Here is a 20,490-nt window from a genome sequence, read left to right on the forward strand (position 1 = left end):
GCTGTCCCACCCGCCCGCTCCTCCCGAACCAAAGGCTCCCCCTCCTGGGGAGGGGCTGCTGGCTGCCCTGGCCCCCTCCCCTGGCGGGCAGAGTCCCTGGGTGCCTAGGTGGGCCGGGCACCCAGCTCAACCGGGGCGGCGTGGCCGGCCTGTGTACAAGTGCATTACTCGCGGTCCTCGCTTCCCGGGTGGGGGGGCGGGATGCCGCGAGGTCCCCAGTTGGAGGGAGTCACTGCAGGTGACAGTATTTTATAGAGATGGGATGAGAGTTTATACGTTTCATAGGCTTGACTGCATTTATTTTTAGATTGTATAATGCACAGTGAACTTTAAAGAAAGTGTAAAGATGTAAAGAAAAGGGGAAAATACTTTATTTATTCAAGTGCACAAACACGGTGCTGGCCTCCGGGCCGGCCCCCACCCGGCCCCCTACCTGGCTCCCCACGGGCCCCAGGGGACCCCGCTCTGTCCCCTCCCCATCCCCCCGAGCAATAGTCAAGTTCTGAAGATGGTGCTCGTGGCGCGGTCTGAACCGGCCCCCCCAAGTCGGTGCTCTTGGCTCATAGGTGCTGCGCCCCGTGCCTGCCCTCCCCCGGGGTGGGGTACCCCCCTTGGACATCCCAGGGTGGGCAGTAGCAATGTCACATGTGGCAGGGCCCTGGTCTAGAACAAAACACTGTACCCCACCGCCAGCAGCGGCGTGCCCTGTCCTGTCGGTGGCCAGCCACATGTGGGTGACCTCCCTGGCCACCAGGAGCCCTGGGGCTGCGCCGCGTCCATTGCCACCCGGGCCCTGGCCCCTGCTCAGGGATCGGTGGGGAGTCCCTGGTGGCCTGGCCGCCTGGCCTCAGGGAGCTGCTGGTCAGTAGGAACTCACTCTGTCCGACTTATTTAAGACCCACTCCCCCCTTATTTATCTCCCGTGCTGGGAAGCCCTCCTGGGTGTGGTGGCTGTTTCCGCCTGGGCTCTGTGGTCTCCGAACCCCCGTCCATTGTCCCCACCACCACCACCGCACTTTGTCATGTAGCCGCTGTTAATAAAGATGGTTTTCACTTGCGTCTGGCCGGAGCACAGCTTTTTGGGGGCCTGGGTGGAAGGGAGCTTGCCTGGTGCCTCATTCAGTCCATCCCGGGTGGGCTCGGGCAAGGTCCCTTTATTGGAACACAAGGAGCTGGGGACTCTGGGGCAGGGGGCCTAACTGGCCCCTTCACAGCACACTCTGGCATCTACATTCAGCAGGACTGGGGTGCACACGGCACGCCAGGGCCTGAGGCATTTGAGGGGGCCGGGAAGCCAGAGACCCCCCCTCCTCCCCAGGGGTCCAGGCAGAGTCAGCCCAGCACATCCAGCTGAGAACTGATGCCTGCTGGCCGCCCGTCCCTGGGCAGACTGCTCAGCTGGAACCGGGCCTCCTGGGATATGCCAAACTGCTCCAAGGGGTCCTGTGGGGGTGGGGAGGGGCAGTGGTGAGCCCAGGCGTGGGGACAACCCCCAACATACACACACACACACACACACACACACACACACACACACACGGCACCCACCTTGCCTGTCATCTTCTGAATTTCATTCCTGTAGAAGATGAGGCTCCTTCGCATGAACTCGTAGCTGCAGAAGAGTGAGCAGGGCATTGGGTCTGACCCTGCCCCTGGTGCCACCCCTGGCCTGCCCTCCCCACTGCCCCCGGTGCCCCTGGTGCCCCAGAGCCTCCCAGCCCCACCCATGGCCCTGCTGCCCTGCCCACTGCCCCACCCACGGCTCTTCCCTGCCCCCTTCCCTTGGTGCTGCCTCCTAGTCCTGCCCTGCCCAGAGCCTCCCAAACCCACCCATGGCCCTGCCACCCTGCTCACTGCCCCTGGCCCTGAACACTGCCCCTGGAGCCGCTCTGCCCTGCCCCCAGTGCCCCCAGTGCCCCTCGAGCCTCCCGCCCCACCCACGGCCCCCCGTCCTGCCCCACCTGGCCCGCCGCAGGGCCTCCGTCCACTCCTGGCACTGCTCCTCGCTGCAGCACTCGAAGTGATACTTCCTCTCCGGGTCCTCCACGAAGCCTGCGAGGGAGTGACCTCTGCTGGGTGCCCGCTGGGCCCCACGCCCCCACGCGCGAGCCCGGCTCCGGGTGCACACTCCCGCACGCTGCTGCCTCCGGCGCACTCACCGAGCGAGAAGCTCCGTGGCTCTTCGCGCGTGACCCGGCAGCGTTCTAGAAGCAGCGCGCCGACGGGCTGCGGGGAGGACGCGCGCGGGCCCGTGAGCGCCGAGCCGGGGCGCCACCGCCCTCGGCCCGCGGACACCCCCACGCCCGCCCCCCGGGACCGACCTCGGCCTCGTCCGGGCGGTAGTAAAAGAGGAAGTTGACCACCAGCTTCACCAGGCGCCGCTTGAGCACTGCGGGGACACAGCGGGCTCAGGGCGGCCGCGGGCGGACCCTGGCGTCCCAGCGCGCGCGTCCCGGACCCCCCGCGCGCCCCCGCTCACCGCTGCCCTTCTTGGGGCCCCGCATGCCCAGCTCGGCCGCCATCTCGGCCGGCTGCCGGGACAGCGCCTGCAGCTCCTTCTCGTTGTAGCGCATTGCGCCGGGGACGACAACCGGGAACGCAGGGCGCGAACGCACGCCTAGTTCCGAGCCCTCCCGGCCACCGTCCGCCCGAGCCCGGACCAGAAAAGTCCCAGTATGTGGTCCCGGCTAGCGTCAAGGCGCCTGCGCGCTTCGGGCCGGCCATTCTCCACCCCCCTTTCACCCCACCCACCCGTGACCGCGGCGTAGTGACCTCCGCGCGTGCGCAAGCCGGCCGAGGGGGGGGGCGGAAGGCAGGACAGACCACGTGACACTCGGGGAACCTACCCGAGTCCACGGAGACCGCTATGCGCAGGCGCACCTCCCGCCCGCCCGGCAACCTCGGGCATGCGCACACGCGGGAGCCCGACGCTTGGCGGTCTCCGGAAGTGCTTCGACCACCCGCGACGCGCATGCGCACCGAGGAGTCGTGGCGGTGGGCCTAGCGGCGCGGCGAAATCTTCGGGCTCGAGTGAGGCGCCAGGCTGGCCGGGGGTGGTGGGTGCCGAGGGGCGGGTCCCGGGCGGGCGTTGGCGGGTTCCGGGGGGGCGCCGGACAGGTCTGCTATCGCGGCTGAGGCCTCGGGCTCGGGTGAGGCGCCGGGCGGCCCGGGGATGGCGGATCTCCCCGAAGGCCTCCGGGCGGGCGGCCCCGGTGCCCACACTCCTCCCTGGTCCCCATACCTTCCCGATCCGCCCATTCCTCCCCGGTGCCCACACTCCTCCCCGGGGTCCCCGGGGTCCCCATTCCTTCCTGGCTCCCCCATCCCTTCCCGGTCCTCCATCCCTTTTCTGGGTCCCCATCCCTTCCTGGGGTCCCCTCCTGCACCCCCGGATCTCTGCTCGGGGATCCGTTAGGGCCACGCTTGCCCCCTTCCCGTGGCCCCGGGGCCGCCTTGGCAGATGGCTTTGGGGTCCTGGGGATACCCTTCACCCCCGGTTGCTGCTGGAGCGGGGCCCGGGATGCAGGGTGCAGCTCCCCAAAGGTGGCCCCGGTTCCCGCCAAGAAAAGCCAGCTGTGGGAGCTGCGCCTGCTCCATTGTCCTGCTGCCCGCTGGTTCGTGAGGCCTGGAGAGCTTGCCCAGCACCCGCGTGGGGTCTGGGTGGGCAGTAGGGTCCTGCACACCCCCACACACCAGCTTGTGAAGGACAGTGGGGAGCAGGATGCGGCGTTGGACACAGCAGCCGCAACCCCCAGACACCCTGGGCCCCCAGGAGGCTGTGGACAGGGTCCTCCCATGCTCCCACCCCCCATCCCCTGGTCCAACTCCTCCGCAGCTGGGACGAGGCCCGAGGAATGCATGTCCCCGCTCTTGCTTTGAGGCTGTTTCTGGGATAGTGGGTGTGGGTCCTGGCAGGTGGGGCCCTGGGTCGCCCTGCAGCTCCCTGCTGATGTGCCTGGGAACCCCCAAAGGTGGCCGGAGCTCCAAGCTCTGTCTGGTTTGACTCTGCTGGAGTAACAGGGAAAGGCTTTTTGCTTTCTAGCTCATTCCCCAAATGAGCCCTGTGACCAAAGCTAGGCCGTGTGCATCCAGCTCTGTGACAGGGGACATGGGCAGGCTGGCTGAGGGAACACCCTGGGCCAGGGGTCCCTAAGGCAGCTCCGGAGGGCGCTGGTGCTTCCAGCTGCTTGGCCAGAAAAGGCCACACTGCTGCCTGATAACCCGCCCCGCGTTCCCACCCTGGGCTGCTGCGGGCCCCTCAGAGTGGCTCCCTGTCCCCTGTCCGCGTCCACGCTGTCCTGGGGGAGACCCTGCAGCGATGGCCCTTCTCTTCCCAGCTGCCCCAGGTCTCGAGTGTGCTAAAGTCGCCCAGCCTTCACCATGGACTTCCAGCACCGGCCCGGGGGCAAGACGGGGAGCGGGGGCGTGGCCTCCTCCTCCGAGAGCAATCGGGACCGCCGGGAGCGGCTCCGGCAGCTGGCCCTGGAGACCATTGACATCAACAAGGTGGGTGCCCAGGGCCCCCAGAGGGGTGGGGAGGGCACGGGCAGGGCTCCCATGCTATCTGACGGTGGCCCTTTCCTCCCAGGACCCCTACTTCATGAAGAACCACCTGGGCTCATACGAGTGCAAGCTCTGTTTGACACTGCACAACAATGAGGTGCGTGCACAGCTGGCTGGGGCGCAGGGCTGCCGGCCAGGGCACAGGGGGCGCAGGGCTGCCGGCCAGGGCGCAGGGGGGCGCAGGGCTGCCGGCCAGGGCGCAGGGGGGCGCAGGGCTGCCGGCCAGGGCGCAGGGGGGCGCAGGGCTGCCGGCCAGGGCACAGGGGGCGCAGGGCTGCCGGCCAGGGCCCGGCATCCAGTACTGGGCTGCTGGCTCCACCTGAGCCGTCCACTTTCCATACAGGGCAGCTACCTGGCCCATACGCAAGGCAAGAAACATCAGACTAACTTGTGAGTACTCCCAGCATGGCAGGTGGGTGGGGTCGGTGCCAGCCCCTGCCTGCTCCCATGCAAATTCTGTGCACCCCATGCTGTCACGTCGTAGATGGGCCCCTCAGTCACTGAGGGGAAGGCCCTGCCCGGGCACCCGGCCAGCGGCCTGGGCGGCCTTGCCCACCTGCTTGTGCAGGGGCTGCAGCACCGGCTCTGTGCCGCCCACAGGGCCCGGCGAGCGGCCAAGGAGGCCAAGGAGGCCCCCGCCCAGCCAGCGCCTGAGAAGGTCAAGGTGGAGGTGAAGAAGTTTGTAAAGATTGGCCGCCCGGGGTACAAAGGTGAGCCTCAAGTGCAGGGGCCCCTGCCCTGGAGGGGGGCTGGCTCCAGGGGACAGTCCCCCTGCGGGGGTGGCCCTGTCCTCAGCGCCTGCCTGCTGTCTTGCAGTGACTAAGCAGAGGGACACGGAGGTGGGCCAGCAGAGCCTACTGTTCCAGGTGAGGGGGGCCCCCAATTGGGGAGATGGGGGGCCTGTGCCCAGGGTGCCCCTGACATGCCTGCGTCCCACAGATCGACTACCCCGAGATCGCCGAGGGCATCACGCCACGGCACCGCTTCATGTCGGCCTACGAGCAGAGGATTGAGCCCCCGGACCGGCGCTGGCAGTACCTGCTCATGGCCGCCGAGCCCTATGAGACCATCGCCTTCAAGGTAGCATGGGCTGCACGGCTGGGCTGTCCCCGGGGGGCCCTGCCGGGCATCACCCCAAGGCTCCCTGTCTCCCCAGGTGCCGAGCAGAGAGATCGACAAGGCCGAGGGCAAGTTCTGGACCCACTGGAACAGGGAGACCAAGCAGGTCAGTGAGCAGCGCTGGCCCAGCACCCCACCCGGGGACCCCACAAGCCCTGCATCCCTCACCTGGGCCCCCCACCCGAGGGCCTCCTGGCTAATCCCTGTTCTCCCGTTGGTTCCCCCAGTTCTTCCTGCAGTTCCACTTCAAGATGGAGAAGCCGCCGGCCCCGCCCAGCCTCCCTGCTGGGCCCCCCGGAGTGAAGCGGCCCCCGCCCCCGCTGATGAATGGTCTGCCCCCTCGCCCCCCACTCCCCGAGTCTCTGCCCCCACCCCCACCTGGAGGCCTGCCCCTACCCCCCATGCCACCTGCAGGGCCTGCACCTTCAGGACCTCCTGGGCCCCCCCAGCTGCCCCCACCAGCGCCTGGCGTCCACCCTCCAGCCCCAGGGGTCCACCCACCCCCTGCCCCTGGGGTACACCCTCCAGCCCCAGGTGTACACCCGCCAGCCCCAGTGGTCCACCCCCCAACATCTGGGGTCCACCCCCCAGCTCCTGGGGTCCATCCCCCAGCTCCTGGGGTCCATCCTCCAGCACCTGGCGTCCACCCTCCAGCACCTGGCGTCCACCCGCCTGCCCCTGGGGTGCACCCACCCCCAGCCGCAGGGGTGCACCCCCCGGCCCCAGGCGTCCACCCACCGGCCCCTGCAGTTCACCCCCAGGCCCCCGGTGTCCATCCCCCGGCCCCCGGGATCCACCCACAGCCTCCTGGGGTTCATCCTGCAGCTGCTGGAGTCCACCCCCAGCCCCCTGGCGTCCACCCCTCCAATCCTGGGGTGCACCCTCCGACCCCTATGCCCCCAATGCTGCGGCCCCCTCTCCCCGCCGAAGGGCCGGGCAACATTCCTCCCCCTCCTCCAGCCAACTGAAAAGCTGCAGGCCCCAGGTATCTTGTCAGGCCCTCACCCTGCCTGGCACCCCGTTTGTACTGCTCCAGGTCTCATTAAATGTTTCCTATGTCAAGCCGACTGGTGCGTCCTTGCTGTGTTGGGGAGATCATGCCCACTGGCCAGGAGCAGGCTGGGGCCCGCTCCCCAGGGAGGGGGTGGGCACAGCACACTGGCCACGCTGCCTCCTCTGCCCACGCGCGCGCAGCCTGCTGTTGTCCGCCTCCAGCCCACACTTCCTCTGTTTTCCCACCCAGCCCCTGGTCAAGGCTCATCTCCAAGGTCACTGGCATGCCCGGGGCCACCATTGGTGCAGATAGGCACCCGCAGGAACAGAAGCAGCCCTGTGAGGAGGCCACTGCCCACCGGGCTCCCAGGGGTGCTGTCCCCCAAGGTCACACGTGAGCCGAGGCTCCAGCCTTCCCCCCACATTCCATCCTGGCCCATAATAATCGCGGCTGCGGGCTCTGCAGCACTCGCCATGCCTGGCCTGTCCCTCGCCCTCCTGCTGCTGGTCCCAGGGATGCTGCTGGGGGCTGGGAGCCCCTGGACAAAGCCAGCCGCCAGCCCTGGGGCACTCAGCCTGGATGAAGGCTGGGGCTGGCCGCCCAGCAGCGCTGGCAATCCCCAATGCCTGGTGGCGCTGAGCGGGGGTGTCAAGGGGGGCCCCAGACCCCTACGGGTGGTGGGTGCCCTGAGCAGCTACGAGACCGCCTTCCTGGAGGCAGTGCGGGGGGCCAGCTGGGGCCCCCACGACCTGGATATCTTCGGCGTTTGCAGGCCAGGGCCTGAGCAAGCCACCATGGCCGCCCTACAGCAGCTGGCAGCCTGGCTTGGGGAGCCCAGGACTCAGCCGCTGCTGGTCTTGCACCTGGAGGAAGGTACGGGGTGGGAGGGGGACTGGGGTCTCCCCTGCAGAACAGGCTGGCTGGCTCCAGTGGCACAGGTGGCCCCTGTACCCCACCCCTGCTGCAGTGACGTGGGAGCCAGCACCCACCCTGAAGTTCCAGGAACCCCCGGCCGAGGCTGGCCCCTCTGGGCTGGCACTGCTGGTCCTGTACCCTGGGCGTGGCCCTGCAGCCACCATCACAGGAACTGGGCTGCCAGGTGCCCAGGTAACCAGGGACCGAGGGGGCTGGGGTGGTGAGAAGGGTGTGAGAAGGGTGTGGCAGCGCCCTAACCCAGCCATGTGCACCCCACCTGCTCAGAGTCTCTGCCCGTCCCCTGACACCCGCTACGTGGCACTAGTTGTGGCACAGCCTGCAGATGCCTGGCATGGCTCTGGCCTCACCTTGAGCCTGCGACCCCGTGGAGACGGTAGGGCGGTGGGAGAGGGCCGGGGCGGCTGGCTGTGGGGGCAGGGAGCTCTAGGGGCTCTGCCCTGAACCAGCCCACATCACCTACCTAGGGATGCCCCTGAGCATGCCTCAACTGCAAACACTGCTCTTTGGAACGGACCCTCGCTGCTTCACACGGATGACCCCGGTCCTGCTCCTGCTGCCTCGGTTCCAGGCACCACTGCCTGCTCACGGCCAACTAGACACAGCCCCCCTCCCGCCACCTAGGTGCGCCTGGGCCCCTGGAACAGGAGTGCAGAGCCGGGTGGGAGTGATGCCTCCTGGCCTCTGCCCCCAACGCCTCCCTCTGTGGCTTCTAGGTTGTCCCTGGTGTCCGAGGAACCGCTGCCCAGCGCCGACCCCTTCCTGGAAACGCTCACGCGCCTGGTACGGGTGCTGCGCGGCAGCCAGGTGCCAGCCTCCCCGCCACGCCTGTCCCTGGACCCGGGTGTGCTGGCGGGCTTCCCACAGGGCCTGATCAACCTGTCAGACCCTGCGGCGCTGGAGCGCCTGCTGGAGGGCGAGGAGCCACTCCTGCTGCTGCTCCCACCCTCCGACGACCCCTCCCCGGCCTCCCCTGCCCAGCTGCGGGGCTCCCCGTCGGCGGCGCCTTGGGCTGAGGGCCTGGCGCGACGCGTGGCCGCGGAGCTGCAAGCCGCAGCCGCCGAGCTTCGAAGCCTCCCGGGGCTGCCGCCCGCAGCCGCCCCACTGCTGGCCCGCCTGCTGGAGCTGTGCCCAGGTGACCCGCGGGACCCTGGCGGGCCCAGAGGTGCCCTGCGTGCGCTGCTCTTGCTGAAGGCGCTGCAGGGCTTGCGCACCGAGTGGCGCCGTCGAGAGCCCCGCGGGCAGGCGCGGGCACAGCGCAGCGCCGGGGCAGCTGCCGATGGGCCGTGCGCGCTGCGGGAGCTCAGCGTGGATCTGCGCGCCGAGCGCTCCGTGCTCATCCCGGAGACCTACCAGGCCAACAACTGCCAGGGCGCGTGCGGCTGGCCGCAATCAGACCGCAACCCGCGCTACGGCAACCACGTGGTGCTGCTGCTCAAGATGCAGGCCCGAGGTGCCTCCCTGGCGCGCGCGCCCTGCTGCGTGCCCACGGCCTACGCGGGCAAGCTGCTCATCAGCCTGTCCGAGGAGCGCATCAGCGCGCACCACGTGCCCAACATGGTGGCCACCGAGTGCGGCTGCCGGTGACCCTGGCGTCATGCGTGGACTGCTGTCCTTTCCCAGGGACCCACTGAGCGCTCCCAAACATATATATTCGGACCCCACCGTCGCCCCCCAATAAAGATGAGCAAGCACTCGGCTAGGGTCTCCATGCGTGTTTGGAAGCCCGTGGGGGGGGGTCTTCACTGCCTGATGCCCGCCCCCTCCCCCGTCCCCGTGGTTAAGGCGCCGGATCCCAGGGTGCACGGGATAAGGAAGCAGCCGATGGAGGGAGCGGCCTCTGCACGCGCTTTATTTTGCTGGAGTCCAGAGGGCGCCCTGGGCTACGTGCGGCACTACCACGTCGGGCTCAGTCCCGCCCCTTGCCTGCGCGGGGCTTCCGGCGGCCCAGGAGCCGCTCCTCCAGGTCGGATCGCCTCGGGGAAGGCCGGGCGTGCCTCTTCCGGTGCCCGCGGTCTTCGGAGTCGCGCACCTCCCAGCGCCGGGGCAGGGCCTCGCGGGGCGCGCCGCTCTCCCTGCGCGGCCTTTCCCTGCGCGATTTCTCCTCTCTGCGCGGCCTCTCCTTCCCCCGCTTGTCCTTGAGCCCTCGGTCTGCGAGGGGCGTGGGCATCTCCCCCGCAGGCCCTTGCTCGGCGGCTCCCGGGCTGCCGGGAACCTCGGGTCCCTCCTCCGCCTCCGAGTCCGCTTGGGGCGCGGGCGGCGCCGTTGGGGGCGCCAAGACAGGGGGCTTAGGCTGCAGCAGGGACAGTGTATGATCCCAGGCTCAGCGCCCACCTCCGCGCTCCAGCCCCCACCCGCTCACACCCCGCGCGGTCACCGGAGGGAGTGGCTCACCGAGGTCACCGCTGGCTCCTTCCTGGGCGGGCTCGGTGGGACCCAGGGCTCAGGGACAGGCGCTGGGACAGTTGCCTCTCCAGCCACGGCATCTGGAAAGGGGTGGGGTTGAGGGGTCCCCGTGGCAAAACGCGTTAGCAGGGGCACACACCCTTGGTTCATCCCGGCCTGGCCCTTGCCCGAGGTCGGCAGGGGCATCCCCCTGAAACTTTTTTTTTTTCCCCAAACGAAGTGGTCTGTGTTCTAATCTCCTCTCTGAAGGAAGGGGTGCAGGCCCTCCCTAGGGCTGGGTGTACCTGGGGACCCAGGGGAACGCACAGCCCCCGCCCCCTGCACCCGGGCCCCGTGCTCACCGCGGCACAGCTGCAGAGCCGAGCCCAGCAGCGCCAGCAGCGAGGCGAGCGCCAAGCACTTGTTGATGGACACATCTCCCCAGGGCAACTCCTCGCCGCTGGGCACGGGCGGCGGCGGATGCGGGGGCGACGTGGCCTGCGCCTTCTTGCGTGCGGGGGCGCTGCGCGGGGCTGCCGGGACAAGCGCGGGTTGTGTGCCGGTGTCTGGGCACGGGGCCGTTCCGGGGACCCCCCCACCCCCCCCTACGTACTTGTTCCGCCTTTCGGCCTCTCCCTTCCGGGTCCTAGGGCGCCCCTGACCGCGGACTCCTGGTCTGTCTTCCTTATTCTATCGTGCCCGACGCTGTCCGCCCCCAGCTCCTGAGAGACCTGGGAGAAACCGCCCAGACCCCCGCTCGTTCCTGGCCCCTGACACTTGGAGGTCCCAGGAACCTGGAGAGTGGAGCAGGGAATGGGGGAGGGGCCTCTCCGGAAGTTGCAGATGAAGCGGGGGTCCCCTGGAAACCCCATCCATGGGTCCTCCGCCACTCACCGGGGGACAGCTGCCCGAGTCAGCCCGCCTGCGAGACCCTGTGGCAGGAGGGAGCAAAGTGAAAATCAGGCTGGGAGGGCGCCCCGCAGCCCTGCCATCTAGTAGGGGGTGGGTAGGGCACCGAGGCACTTGCAGCATTGGTGGGGGCGGCGGGGAGCGGGTGGGGCAGGACTCCTTCGCGGAGTCAGCCTGCCCACTCCACCTCCACAAGGTGGGCCACCTGCCTCAGCGCCGGGTACCTGGAGCCTTGTTTTCCTGGGCTGTGCCCGGGTAGGCCTCAACCAGCACAGAGAGCTCCTCCCCGGCTGGGCAGCTGCCCAGGCCTCCGTCCAGTTCGTCCAAGGCTCTGGTTGTCATGGAGACTGGAGCAGCACCGGGGGTCCAGGGCCACCTGGGGGAGTATGGCGGGGCTCAGGTTCTCCCCAGCTCCTTTGGATAAACCAGCACCTCTCCGGCTCCCCCCCCTCCCAGCCCTGGTTGGACTGGGGGCCTCTGGTTCCCCTCTTGCACTTGGCCCCTCTGCTGGCCTGGCCCAGTTAGGCACCTGCTGGACTACTTCCTCCCCTCCGGTCTTATCAGAGAGACCCTCCAGGGGCCACACAGCTTCAGCCAGAGGCCTTGGGCTCTCTTTGAGGCCAGGGGTTATTTTTATCTGGTGCCCAAGGCCAGCAGGCCGGCTGGCCAGAGGGTGACCCAGCCCTCCCCAGGCCTCTGCTCCCAGGAGTCTCCTGCCAGACCCTCCCCTCTGGGACCCTGTGAGCCAAAGAATTCAAGTCCCCCATACCCAGAACGCACCGGGTTCCAAACAGGTGAGTCCCTGGAGCCCTCCACCCAGGCCTCCCACCCAGCCCCTCTTACCCCACAGACACAGCGCTGGGCCTGAGGAACTGGACTGGGCCAGGAAGGGTGGCCCTGAGACTGACTGACAGCAACAGGTGTCAGACAGCTGAGCACACCAGCAAGGGAAGGCCCCAGTCCCTTGGTGGGGAGGGGCCGGGGGGAGCAGGAGGGGCAGACTCAGGCCTACTGCAACACACATGGGTGGCTCTCCACTGACCACTGTGGGACAGAGGGGAATGGGGCTGGAGGGTCTTAGACTGCCCCTCCCCCTACTGGCTCCTCCGCCCCCCCCCCCCCCGCAGGTGGGGCTCAGATAACCATCCTGAAGCGCTTTCTGGAGGGAATGTGGCTCAGAGGTAACAGACACCTACTGTAGCTCCTCCCTTCTGCAACTTGCCCCCAGTCCTGGAGAACCCCTTCACTCTATTCGCCCCCAACTGCCAGCCCAAGGGGATGCAGCCGGGGAAACCCTGCAGGAGGAAGCAGCAGGAACACGTGCCCAGCCCAGCCAGGCCACTGCTTCCCGGTCACCACTGTGGTCCTTGTGTCCTTGCTGACGCTTGGACAAGGTATGGTCAGAGCACCTTGTGCTCTAGCCTGGATTTCCTTGCTCCCTTAGGGACAACGGTTCAAGTCCTGGCTGCTCCACTTCCAGCTGCTTGCACTGGGGAGGACAGCAGGTGCTGGTCTAAGTCCAGGGGGTGCCCCCCCACCCGTGGGAGACCAGGATGCGGCGCAGGGGCTAAATCCTCGCCTTGTACACGCCTTGTAGAGCATACACACAGGCGCAGGGTGGGGCCAAGCCTGAGATAACCAACCCCTACCTCCCCCTGACAACAATGCAAAGTGAAGTGAAACCAACCCATGCCTAGCTGGGTGGGCCCTGTCCCCTTGGGGTGGTGTTCTGAGAGAGTGAGGGAGTGCGCTGGGGCTTAAGGCCCGTGGCAGGCAGGAGGCACGGCCCAGGCCTTATCTACCCGCAGCAGGTGCGTGTGTATGTGTGTGTGTGTGGCCCAATGCCGACTGTTGGAAGCCTGCCTGGATCATGATGCCATGGGCCACCCTGTTCACTTCCCGAGTTGTGGACCCAGGAGCCAAAGGCTTTGTCAGTTACGGGGCTCAGAGCCGGCTGGAGCAACTGATCGGCTGACCGCCTGTGGGATATGCCCTTAATTGTTGACTTTTTAAAAAGTGTTGATTTACAGAGAGGAGGAAAGACAAAGATCTTCCATCCTCTGCTCACTCCCCAGGTGACCGCAGTGGCTGGAGCTGTGCTGAACCGAAGCCGGTAACCTCTTCCTGGTCTCCCGTCCTCCACTGCTTTTCTAGGCCACAGGCAGGGAGCTGGATGGGAAGCGGGGCTGTCAGGACATGAACCAGCACCCAGATGGGATCCTGGCGTGTACAAGGTGAGGATTTAGCCCCTGAGCCACAGCGCCGGGTCCCTAATGGATGATTTTAAAACTTTTAACAACGTGTTTATTCATGTGAAAGACGGAGCCACAGAAAGAGTATGGACCACCTGCTTGTCACTCCCAAGAGCCGATTGAGCTCTTGGTGGACTCGGGGAGCCCGGAGAGCCATCCAGGAGCCCCCCTAAACCTGAAACCCCCTACACGCCCATGTGGACGTGTTCTCCACCCACGACCCCAAGCACAGGCCTGTCCTGGGGTGGGGAACCTGCTGGGTAGCGGGGTCCCTCACCCACCCAGCCACCCACCCAGCCACCCATGCCCATGCGAGCCCCCTAGGGTGCCCCTGCCTGCTGTGGCATCACGGCTTTTTTTTTAATCTCTGCTTTTTTTTTTTTATCTTTTTAAAGTATGTTTCCTAAAAACATAAAGCAGGAAGTGAGGTATTTGTACATGAGCCACCCTGGGCCCCGGATTGCTTGGGCGTCTCGCGTCCCCGGCTGAGGGGACTCAAGTTTGCCCCCCACTCGGGGTGTCCTGCACTTGTAGCGTTTGTAAGATCTTTCTGGAACATTGTCTACTTCAGTCTCACGAGGCCCCAATGTCCTCACTCCTACCAAAAACGCTTTATGTAGCTTAATTTTTTTTTTTTTTTTTTTTTTTACTGAAAGGCCGAGCCAAGACAATTACTATGGATGACGACAGAAAAGGGGGTTTGCTGCTGCTGGGCTTTGAGAACGGGGGTTCGGGGCTGAGGCGGCGCGCGAGGCAGGCAGCCCCCTAAGCGTGACGGGGTCCAGATGGCCGCCAAAACAAAAACACACAAAAAAAGACAAAAACAACAGAACGGGGCGCTCGGTTCCACAGCGGCCGTGGGGGCGGGGCGCGCCGCGCGTCCCCGGCGCCTCGGAGGCTCCGCCCCTCCCGCCCGCGCCCGCGCGCCCGGTGACGCCAGCGGGTAGGGGGCGGGGCCCGACGCGTCCTGGAGACCAATCATTGGCAAGCATTGAAGCCCTCGGCCAATAGAGCGCGCTGGAGGGCGGGCACTGTTTGTCGTGCGGCCGCGTTCCCGGCGGCGTGCGGGGCGGGGCGTGCGCGCGGCGCCTATAAAGGCGGGCGGCGGCGGCGGCGCCATTTTGCGGCAGCGAGCGGCGCGGCGCGGAGGGTTTGCGGGTTCGGGATCCCCGGCGGCCGGATGGTGAAATCCTCCCTGCAGCGGATCCTCAACAGCCACTGCTTCGCCCGCGAGAAGGAAGGGGATAAACGCGTCGACGCCAGCCGCACCATGCCGCTCCTGAGCCTGCACGGCAGTAGCGGCGGCCGCAGCAGCGAGAGGTGCGCGCCCCGCCCCCACGCGAAGCTTCTAGAAGCGCAGGCCGTGGGGGGGGGGGGAGCGCGAGGCCCGCCCCTTGGGGGTGGGGTGCGAGGGGAGCCCCGCCCTGGATGGAGGGAGCCTGGCGGGGCTCTTCCGCGGTGCGACTCCCGGGGAAGAGGGGTGAGGTCAGCTCGGGGGGCTGGGGTGCGAGCTCGGGGGGCGTGGGGGTCCACTTTGGGGCGCTCAGGATGGAGGGGTGAGGGCAGCTCAGGAGTCGGTGGGTCCACCCTAGGTTGCAAGCCTAGCATGGAGGGGTGAGGTCAGTTCAAGGGGCCCTTGGGGTTCGCGTGCTGCACCAGGAGCCTCCGGCCACCCGGCGGGGCGGGGTGAGTCAGGGTGCTCAGGATAAAGAGGTGAGCTCAGAGGGGTGCAGGGGTGAGGTTAGCTTGGGGTGCACGCTGCTCCAGCACCCTTCGGGCACCCCGCCAACTGGCCGCGCCCCCTGTGCAGGGCCCCCATCCCCGGCTGTCGTCACCTCGGTCCAGGGCCTCGGTGGCGTTCCTGATGTCCCTCACCCACCGCTGAAGATCCCAGGTGGGCGAGGGAATAGTGACAGGGATCGCAGCCCTTCGGCCGAGCTCTGCTACTCGGTGAGTGCCATGGGGTCCCCGGTTGTACCGGGGTGCAGGGGTCCTCCTGGGATGTGCCAAGATGCCAAGGTCCCGCCTCTCGGGGTGTGTTGGGGTGCAGGGGTCTCTCCCTGGGTGTGCCGCGGCCCTCCTGCGGTGTGTTGGGGTGCCGGGCCCCCCACGAGCTGAGCCACCCCCGCAGGACGAGCGGCTGACCGTGCACGAGGAGGAGCCGCCGTCCAGCGGCGCGGCCCGTGTGCTGAGCCTGCAGACGCGCCTGGCAGAGGCCCGCGTGCTGAGCTGGCGCGCCGTGCTGAGCGCCGACGGGCTCTTCGTGGAGCTGCCGCCCGGAGCTCTGCCCGAGGGCAGCAAGGACAGGTGGGGACCACCAGACTGGGGTGTTTGGGGGGCTGGGCGGTGACCCCTGACCTAGGCCTGATCTCTGACCTGCGGCCCACAGCCTGGCGCTTGTGCTGGAGTTCGCGGAGGAGCAGCTGCGCGTGGACCACGTGTTTATCTGCTTCCCCAGGAGCCGAGAGGACCGAGGTGCGGGGCTGGGGGCGGTGGGCAGGGATGGGCCCTGAGGACCCAGGTGTGGGGCTGGGGGCGGTGGGCAGGGCTCCCCGCACCCGCAGGCTGACCGACCTGCTCCGCCCCACAGCCACCCTGCTCCGGACCTTTGGCTTCCTGGGCTTTGAACTGGTGAGGCCGGGGCACCCACTGCTGCCCCGCAGACCGGACGCCTGCTTCATGGCCTACACCCTGAACCCGGAGGAGCCGCCCGGATGAACGTCCCCTCCCGCCCGCGGGGTCCTCGACGTTTAATATTGTGTTTGTGATACCGAAGTGTTTGCTTTAATCTAAATAAAAGTTTATATTTTACTTGGATTGATCTCTGGCGGTGATGTCATCATGGAGGGTTCCCCTCCAGTCCAACTGGGTGGGCGTCGTAGACCTCACGGGGAGACTCGGGAAAGGGGCGTTCGGCCATGGCATCCCCAGGCTTTACTCCAGGAGACATCACAGGGGCCCCCCCCAGGACAGGACACGCTCTGTGGGGAGAGCAGGACCCTGGGCTCCTGAGGGCAGTGAGGTACGTCCACCGAGTACGGGGACAGGCCCTAGTGTGTGCCCGGTGCAGGGGCGGGAAACTGCTTTCCAATCCTGCTGGGTTGCTGACCCTGGGACTGAGTTAACGGGGGTAGCGGGTGCTGGAGCCAGCTGGGCCAGGCTTTGGCTCAGCGCAGTCCAGCAGCTCCAGGGCCTGGGCCAGTGACTCCTCGGTGGCTTCAGTCAGGTACTCACAGCACAGCCAGTCCTGCAGGTCGGGCCCCTGCCCGCGGGTAGCCAGCTGCGCCAGCTGTACCAGCAGCCAGGCGCGGCGCACCTGCAGCCAGGGCCCCAGCGGCACCCCGGGGCCGCGCAGCTCCAGCCCGGGGCCCCAGAGCAGTGCCTGCAGCGCGCCCCGTGTGCGCGCCGCGGAGGGCCGAGCTTGGGGCAGTCGGGCGGCCAGGCGCTGCAGGCCCCTGGCCAAGGGTGAGGCCGGGGACAGGGTGGGGCCCAGCAGGTTGTGGAGCAGGCGGCCTAGCTGGGGTGCGTGGGCACCCGGGGGTACCGGGGGCAGCTGGTGGACGCAGCCGAAGTCAGCAAGCAGCAGGCGCGGCGGCCCCGCGGGCGCACAGCCCCTCGGTGCCGCCAGCAGCAGGTTCTCGGGGCGCAGCTCGGCCAGCACCACGCCCCGTGCTTCCAGGCACTCTAGGGCAGCAGTCAGCTGCAGCAGGAGCAGGGCCACAGCCCTGGCCAGCTCCTGGGGCCGCCGCGTGCCCACCTCCTGCAGCCACCGAGTGGCCGTGTCCTCGGGCACCTCGGCCACCAGCGCCGCGGAGCCTGTCCAGGGTGCTGCGGGCAGTGTGCCCGCGGGAAGCAGCCCACACAGCCCCTGCAGGTTGAAGTGAGGCGACAGTGAAGCCTGCAGCTCCAGGCCTCGCGAGTGGGCCGCCTCAGCCCCCGGCTTGGGCACCTGTGGGCGGAATGGAAGGGGCCATGAGGGCCTCAATGCAGCCTGCACCTCATGCCCCCGAGCTCCCTGTGGACCGTGTTTGAAGGTCACATCCCCTGTGTGCCCAAGGGCAGCCTCCTGCTGAGCACTGGGGAGTGCAAAGAAGCTCTCCCTGCATTCTCTTAAGCTTGCTTTAGGCCAGGTTGGGGTGGGGAGGACGATAGGTGGGCATGGCTCCACATGGCAAGGTCAGCCCGCCCGGTGGATGGGCAGCAGCCGGACAGTAAGGCCCCTCAGGAGGAGGGACCTGGGGAGCTTGAGGCTCGGGACGAATGCAGCAGGTGAATCCATGACATCTAATAAGCAGGCAAGTTCTAGTCCCGGCTGCTTCGCTTCCCCTCCAGCTCCCTGGTCATGCACATGGAAAAGCAGTCGAGGATGGTCCAAGGTCTTTGGGACACTGCACCCACATGGGAGACGCAGAAGAGGCTCCTGGCTCCTGGCTTCCGATCAGCTCAGCTCTGGCTGTTGCAGTCATTTGGGGAGTGAATCACTGGACAGAAGATCTTTCTCTCTGTCTCCCCTCCTCTCTGTATATCTGACTTGGCAGTAAAAACAAATAAATCTTTATATATTTAGTTCTGTGGGAAAGTGATGGGATCAGGGAGGGAGTGTGAGGCCTAACCATGGTTCAGCCCGCTAATGCAGCAGCCACGGCTGGGCCCGCTCCATCCGGGTCCTCCATGTGGAGGCAGGGGGATGGCTCCAGCACTTTCCCAGGCACATGTGCAGGGAGCTGGACAGGAAATGGAGCCCTCGGGATTCAAACCTGTCTGCCTGTAGGAATGCTAGCACCACAAGCTAGCTGCTGCTTAACCCTTTGACCATAGTGTGGGGGTCCCCAAGCCGAGTTTTCACCATGGCGCCACCGCCCTCCCTGAGGTACTACTTGATGACTTGGTTGGGTGTGGCAGCTCCTGGGGTGGATTGCAGGACCCCCAGAGGCATGGGGAGGGGAAACGGCAAGACCCCCGGAAACTCACCTTGGCTGCTACCACATGCCAGGCGTCCTCCAGCACACGAACCACACGGTAGTAGCACGCATCACCGCTCTCCAGGCAGGGCGACGTGTCTAGCAGGCGGAAGCTGTGGCCGGGACTGCAGGGTCCAGGTCGGCCCCCTGTGAGCCGCGCCCGCAGCTGCGTGCGGATGCCACGGAGGCCGTGCAGGTGTTGGGCGGTCAGTGCCGCGTGCACGGCCACGGGGCTGTGCAGGTCCTCAAGGCAGAAGCCCAGTGCCAGCTCGGCCACACTGGATGTCAGCTCCACAGGGGCCCGCACCGCTGGCCCTGCCTCGGCCTGGCTCTTGTCCACACTGTGAGCTCCCAGCAGGGGCCTTTGGGCGTGTCCTGCTCGGCTGGAGCTGGGACCAGGGGCAGCGCGTGTGGGCAGGGACTGGGTGCGGGTCAAGGCCTTCCTGGGCAGCGGTGGGGGCTGTAGGTTGGCGCCAGAGAGGGATCCAGGAGTCCGGACACGGCCAGCCTTGGAGGGCAGCAGGTGGGCCCGCACCTCTCCTGGGGGTGAGTCAGGGGATAGGTGGTTCAGCCCAGCCCAGCTGTCCCCCACTTGCATGGCCACCGGGTTCCCCACCCACACCTAGATCAGCTTACCAAGGTTACCGTAGGTGGGTTCTGTCTGCTGGGTGGGGCTGTTGGCCTCAGGGGTCTGGGCGTTGCTCATGCTAGAGGGGTTGGGGAGGGGAGCTGGGCTTGACTGCTGCTGTGTGACCCCTGGCGGTCACCCCTCAGAACCCAGCCCTCACCCTGCTGGCCACTGCTTGCCCTCAGTCCTCCCCACCCAGGAGCCCTACCTGGCACACACCAGTAGCTTTGCAGACTGACAGTCAGCAGGGCCAGCCTGGCCGGGCGGCCCCCAGAGCAGCAGCCGGCAGGAAGCTTACGCAACGCTGAGACCGCAGGGGCCAGGCTGGGCACAGCACTTCCCCATCACATCCCCACAGGGCCGGATGGTGGCCAGGCACTCCTACCCCCAGCCAGGGCCCCTGAGCCTGGGCCCTCCCGGCTGGCTGTGTGCCCCCGCGTGGCCCCCACCCCCACTAGGCTCCCCACACTCCACTTCCCTCAATGCATTTGTTCTAAGAATTCCTGGGGAGGGGGTGTTGGTACAGCATGTGATGCCAACATCCCGTAGGGGCACTGGTTCGAGTCCCAGCCGTTCCACTTCCCGTGGTCCAGCTCGCTGCTTCTGCACCTGGGAAAGCAGTAGAGGATGGGCCAATTGCTCGGGTCCCCCCGCCCACAGGGGAGATATGGATGGAACTCCTGGCTTTAGCCTAGCCCAGCCCTGGCTCCAGCTGGTGTGAGCTAGGCCTGGCCCTGCTGAAGCAGAGTGGGAGAGCAGTGTACCCCAAACTCACAGCAGGAATGGACGGCAGGTGTGTGGCTCAGGGAAGCCTGGCCGAGACATTGGGGTGTTAGGTCCCGAAACGCCTGGACATGCTCAGCCCAGGCCATGGCTTTTATTGTCAGAGAAGCTTCAGGGTGTCCAGCACTAGGGGTGCAGGGGACAGGACAGCGGCTCCCCGCTGGTTCCGGCCAGTGTCAGCCTCGGCACAGGAAGATGAGGAGCACCTTCGGCCTCCGGACACGTCCATGCATCGCAACTTCTCTGCTCTTCCCAGCTTAACATGGGGAAGGGACTAGGAATGAGTTAACCCCACACACACCCTGCCCAGCCCTGCCTGTGCGGGGGGCACTAAGGGCCTGGGATTTTGCTATTAAATCAGTATCATCTTTATTTGATTCCAGTCACAGCAGGAAAGGAGAGGGTCGGGGTGGGGGGCTGTGTTTCACGCGGAGATGGGGGTGGCCAGGGGTGGGGACACCCCAGTGTTCTGCCAGCTCTCCCTTTTGCCCCAGGTTCTCATGCAGCTGAAGGCACTTGGATGTCATTTTTGGGGGGGCCCTTGGGGAGCTGCAGCCTCCAGGTTCGGGGCACACCCTGCCAGGCGCTGCCCTTGGCTGATCCCCGGGCAGGCCATAGGGACCCAGGAGCCTAGGTGACCTGGTGCAGCCTCCGACCCACTCTGCAAAAGAAACTGATGGTCCTGTGGGTGGGCCGCCCACGGATCGCAGGGCATGGAATGGCGGGGTGCTCTGAGCCTCCCATGGTCCCTGGGGGCAGCTACGACGCTTCCCGTCCCCCATCCCAAGGCCAGAATCCCACACTGCCAAGAATGGGCTGCTAGACCCCAGACTGGCCCTGCCCACTCACCCCCCAGTGATGGGGGTGGAGCTCAGCAGTGATTCTGTCAGCATCCCCTGGGCCTGAGCCGTAACCCCCACCCCTGTAGGGCACCTGGGCTCTGTCCGGCCTTCCGGTGGGGAA

General features: G+C 66.8%; 6 protein-coding genes across 10 annotated transcripts; 3 read left to right on the forward strand and 3 right to left on the reverse strand.

The window, feature by feature from the left end:
• Window positions 1-1,134: 1,134 nt before the first annotated feature.
• Window positions 1,135-2,730, reverse strand: PLEKHJ1 (pleckstrin homology domain containing J1). 2 transcript variants are annotated; one of them, XM_058657601.1, is made up of 6 exons: window positions 2,480-2,730; window positions 2,322-2,389; window positions 2,160-2,226; window positions 1,962-2,052; window positions 1,549-1,576; window positions 1,135-1,443 (listed from the first exon to the last, which is right to left on the reverse strand). In XM_058657601.1, the coding sequence occupies exons 1-6, from the start codon at window positions 2,571-2,573 to the stop codon at window positions 1,333-1,335; spliced, it is 459 nt and encodes a 152-aa protein (XP_058513584.1). In that variant the 5' UTR covers window positions 2,574-2,730; the 3' UTR covers window positions 1,135-1,332. The 2 variants fall into 2 exon arrangements, with proteins under 2 accessions (XP_058513584.1, XP_004595987.1); XM_004595930.2 differs by having other exon boundaries at window positions 1,549-1,612; window positions 2,480-2,723.
• Window positions 2,731-2,896: 166 nt separating this feature from the next.
• On the forward strand, window positions 2,897-6,720 carry SF3A2 (splicing factor 3a subunit 2). Of its 3 annotated transcripts, none has more exons than XM_058657600.1 (9): window positions 2,897-3,056; window positions 4,338-4,506; window positions 4,589-4,660; window positions 4,907-4,953; window positions 5,164-5,273; window positions 5,380-5,429; window positions 5,503-5,643; window positions 5,720-5,788; window positions 5,910-6,720. In XM_058657600.1, the coding sequence occupies exons 2-9, from the start codon at window positions 4,381-4,383 to the stop codon at window positions 6,648-6,650; spliced, it is 1,356 nt and encodes a 451-aa protein (XP_058513583.1). In that variant the 5' UTR covers window positions 2,897-3,056; window positions 4,338-4,380; the 3' UTR covers window positions 6,651-6,720. The 3 variants fall into 3 exon arrangements, with proteins under 3 accessions (XP_058513583.1, XP_004595988.2, XP_058513582.1); XM_004595931.2 differs by having other exon boundaries at window positions 2,898-3,030; XM_058657599.1 differs by lacking the exon at window positions 2,897-3,056 and adding an exon at window positions 3,104-3,149.
• A 325-nt stretch (window positions 6,721-7,045) lies between these two features.
• AMH (anti-Mullerian hormone) lies at window positions 7,046-9,297 on the forward strand. The gene is made up of 5 exons (XM_004595932.2): window positions 7,046-7,549; window positions 7,644-7,783; window positions 7,877-7,985; window positions 8,077-8,233; window positions 8,326-9,297. The coding sequence occupies exons 1-5, from the start codon at window positions 7,150-7,152 to the stop codon at window positions 9,194-9,196; spliced, it is 1,677 nt and encodes a 558-aa protein (XP_004595989.2). The 5' UTR covers window positions 7,046-7,149; the 3' UTR covers window positions 9,197-9,297.
• A 143-nt stretch (window positions 9,298-9,440) lies between these two features.
• On the reverse strand, window positions 9,441-12,401 carry JSRP1 (junctional sarcoplasmic reticulum protein 1). 2 transcript variants are annotated; one of them, XM_058657777.1, is made up of 7 exons: window positions 12,313-12,401; window positions 11,128-11,279; window positions 10,889-10,926; window positions 10,608-10,725; window positions 10,357-10,527; window positions 10,004-10,095; window positions 9,441-9,902 (listed from the first exon to the last, which is right to left on the reverse strand). In XM_058657777.1, exons 2-7 carry the CDS (start codon window positions 11,243-11,245, stop codon window positions 9,519-9,521), a joined length of 921 nt encoding a protein of 306 aa, XP_058513760.1. In that variant the 5' UTR covers window positions 11,246-11,279; window positions 12,313-12,401; the 3' UTR covers window positions 9,441-9,518. The 2 variants fall into 2 exon arrangements, with proteins under 2 accessions (XP_058513760.1, XP_058513759.1); XM_058657776.1 differs by lacking the exon at window positions 12,313-12,401 and having other exon boundaries at window positions 11,128-11,335.
• A 1,877-nt stretch (window positions 12,402-14,278) lies between these two features.
• On the forward strand, window positions 14,279-15,965 carry OAZ1 (ornithine decarboxylase antizyme 1). Its single transcript, NM_001289825.1, is given in 5 exon segments — window positions 14,279-14,475; window positions 14,966-15,105; window positions 15,287-15,462; window positions 15,545-15,630; window positions 15,746-15,965. Coding segments are annotated over 5 exon segments (669 nt in total). The 5' UTR covers window positions 14,279-14,335; the 3' UTR covers window positions 15,874-15,965.
• Window positions 15,966-16,276: 311 nt separating this feature from the next.
• Window positions 16,277-19,102, reverse strand: PEAK3 (PEAK family member 3). Its single transcript, XM_004595935.2, has 4 exons — window positions 18,953-19,102; window positions 18,753-18,823; window positions 18,127-18,656; window positions 16,277-17,104 (listed from the first exon to the last, which is right to left on the reverse strand). The coding sequence occupies exons 2-4, from the start codon at window positions 18,820-18,822 to the stop codon at window positions 16,277-16,279; spliced, it is 1,428 nt and encodes a 475-aa protein (XP_004595992.2). The 5' UTR covers window position 18,823; window positions 18,953-19,102.
• Window positions 19,103-20,490: the final 1,388 nt, after the last annotated feature.

This window comes from Ochotona princeps, chromosome 33 (assembly GCF_030435755.1).
Source record: "Ochotona princeps isolate mOchPri1 chromosome 33, mOchPri1.hap1, whole genome shotgun sequence".
Taxonomy (NCBI): domain Eukaryota; kingdom Metazoa; phylum Chordata; class Mammalia; order Lagomorpha; family Ochotonidae; genus Ochotona; species Ochotona princeps.

Excerpts from the sequence above, each read along its gene's own strand:
- PLEKHJ1 (XM_004595930.2), bottom strand. The coding sequence starts at position 2,573 with ATGCGCTACAACGAGAAGGAGCTGCAGGCGCTGTCCCGGCAGCCGGCC. Across the intron at positions 2,390-2,479 it reads GGGCCCCAAGAAGGGCAGCG|TGCTCAAGCGGCGCCTGGTG; the intron begins GTGAGCGGGGGC and ends GTGTCCCCGCAG. Across the intron at positions 2,227-2,321 it reads ACCGCCCGGACGAGGCCGAG|CCCGTCGGCGCGCTGCTTCT; the intron begins GTCGGTCCCGGG and ends TCCTCCCCGCAG.
- SF3A2 (XM_058657600.1), top strand. The coding sequence starts at position 4,381 with ATGGACTTCCAGCACCGGCCCGGGGGCAAGACGGGGAGCGGGGGCGTG. Across the intron at positions 4,954-5,163 it reads AAGAAACATCAGACTAACTT|GGCCCGGCGAGCGGCCAAGG; the intron begins GTGAGTACTCCC and ends TGCCGCCCACAG. Across the intron at positions 5,274-5,379 it reads TGGCCGCCCGGGGTACAAAG|TGACTAAGCAGAGGGACACG; the intron begins GTGAGCCTCAAG and ends GCTGTCTTGCAG.
- AMH (XM_004595932.2), top strand. The coding sequence starts at position 7,150 with ATGCCTGGCCTGTCCCTCGCCCTCCTGCTGCTGGTCCCAGGGATGCTG. Across the intron at positions 7,550-7,643 it reads GGTCTTGCACCTGGAGGAAG|TGACGTGGGAGCCAGCACCC; the intron begins GTACGGGGTGGG and ends CCCCTGCTGCAG. Across the intron at positions 7,784-7,876 it reads CTGGGCTGCCAGGTGCCCAG|AGTCTCTGCCCGTCCCCTGA; the intron begins GTAACCAGGGAC and ends CCACCTGCTCAG.
- JSRP1 (XM_058657777.1), bottom strand. The coding sequence starts at position 11,245 with ATGACAACCAGAGCCTTGGACGAACTGGACGGAGGCCTGGGCAGCTGC. Across the intron at positions 10,726-10,888 it reads ACTCGGGCAGCTGTCCCCCG|GTCTCTCAGGAGCTGGGGGC; the intron begins GTGAGTGGCGGA and ends GGTTTCTCCCAG. Across the intron at positions 9,903-10,003 it reads AGGAGCCAGCGGTGACCTCG|CCTAAGCCCCCTGTCTTGGC; the intron begins GTGAGCCACTCC and ends TCCCTGCTGCAG.
- PEAK3 (XM_004595935.2), bottom strand. The coding sequence starts at position 18,822 with ATGAGCAACGCCCAGACCCCTGAGGCCAACAGCCCCACCCAGCAGACA. Across the intron at positions 18,657-18,752 it reads ACCCACCTACGGTAACCTTG|GAGAGGTGCGGGCCCACCTG; the intron begins GTAAGCTGATCT and ends ACTCACCCCCAG. Across the intron at positions 17,105-18,126 it reads GGCATGTGGTAGCAGCCAAG|GTGCCCAAGCCGGGGGCTGA; the intron begins GTGAGTTTCCGG and ends TTCCGCCCACAG.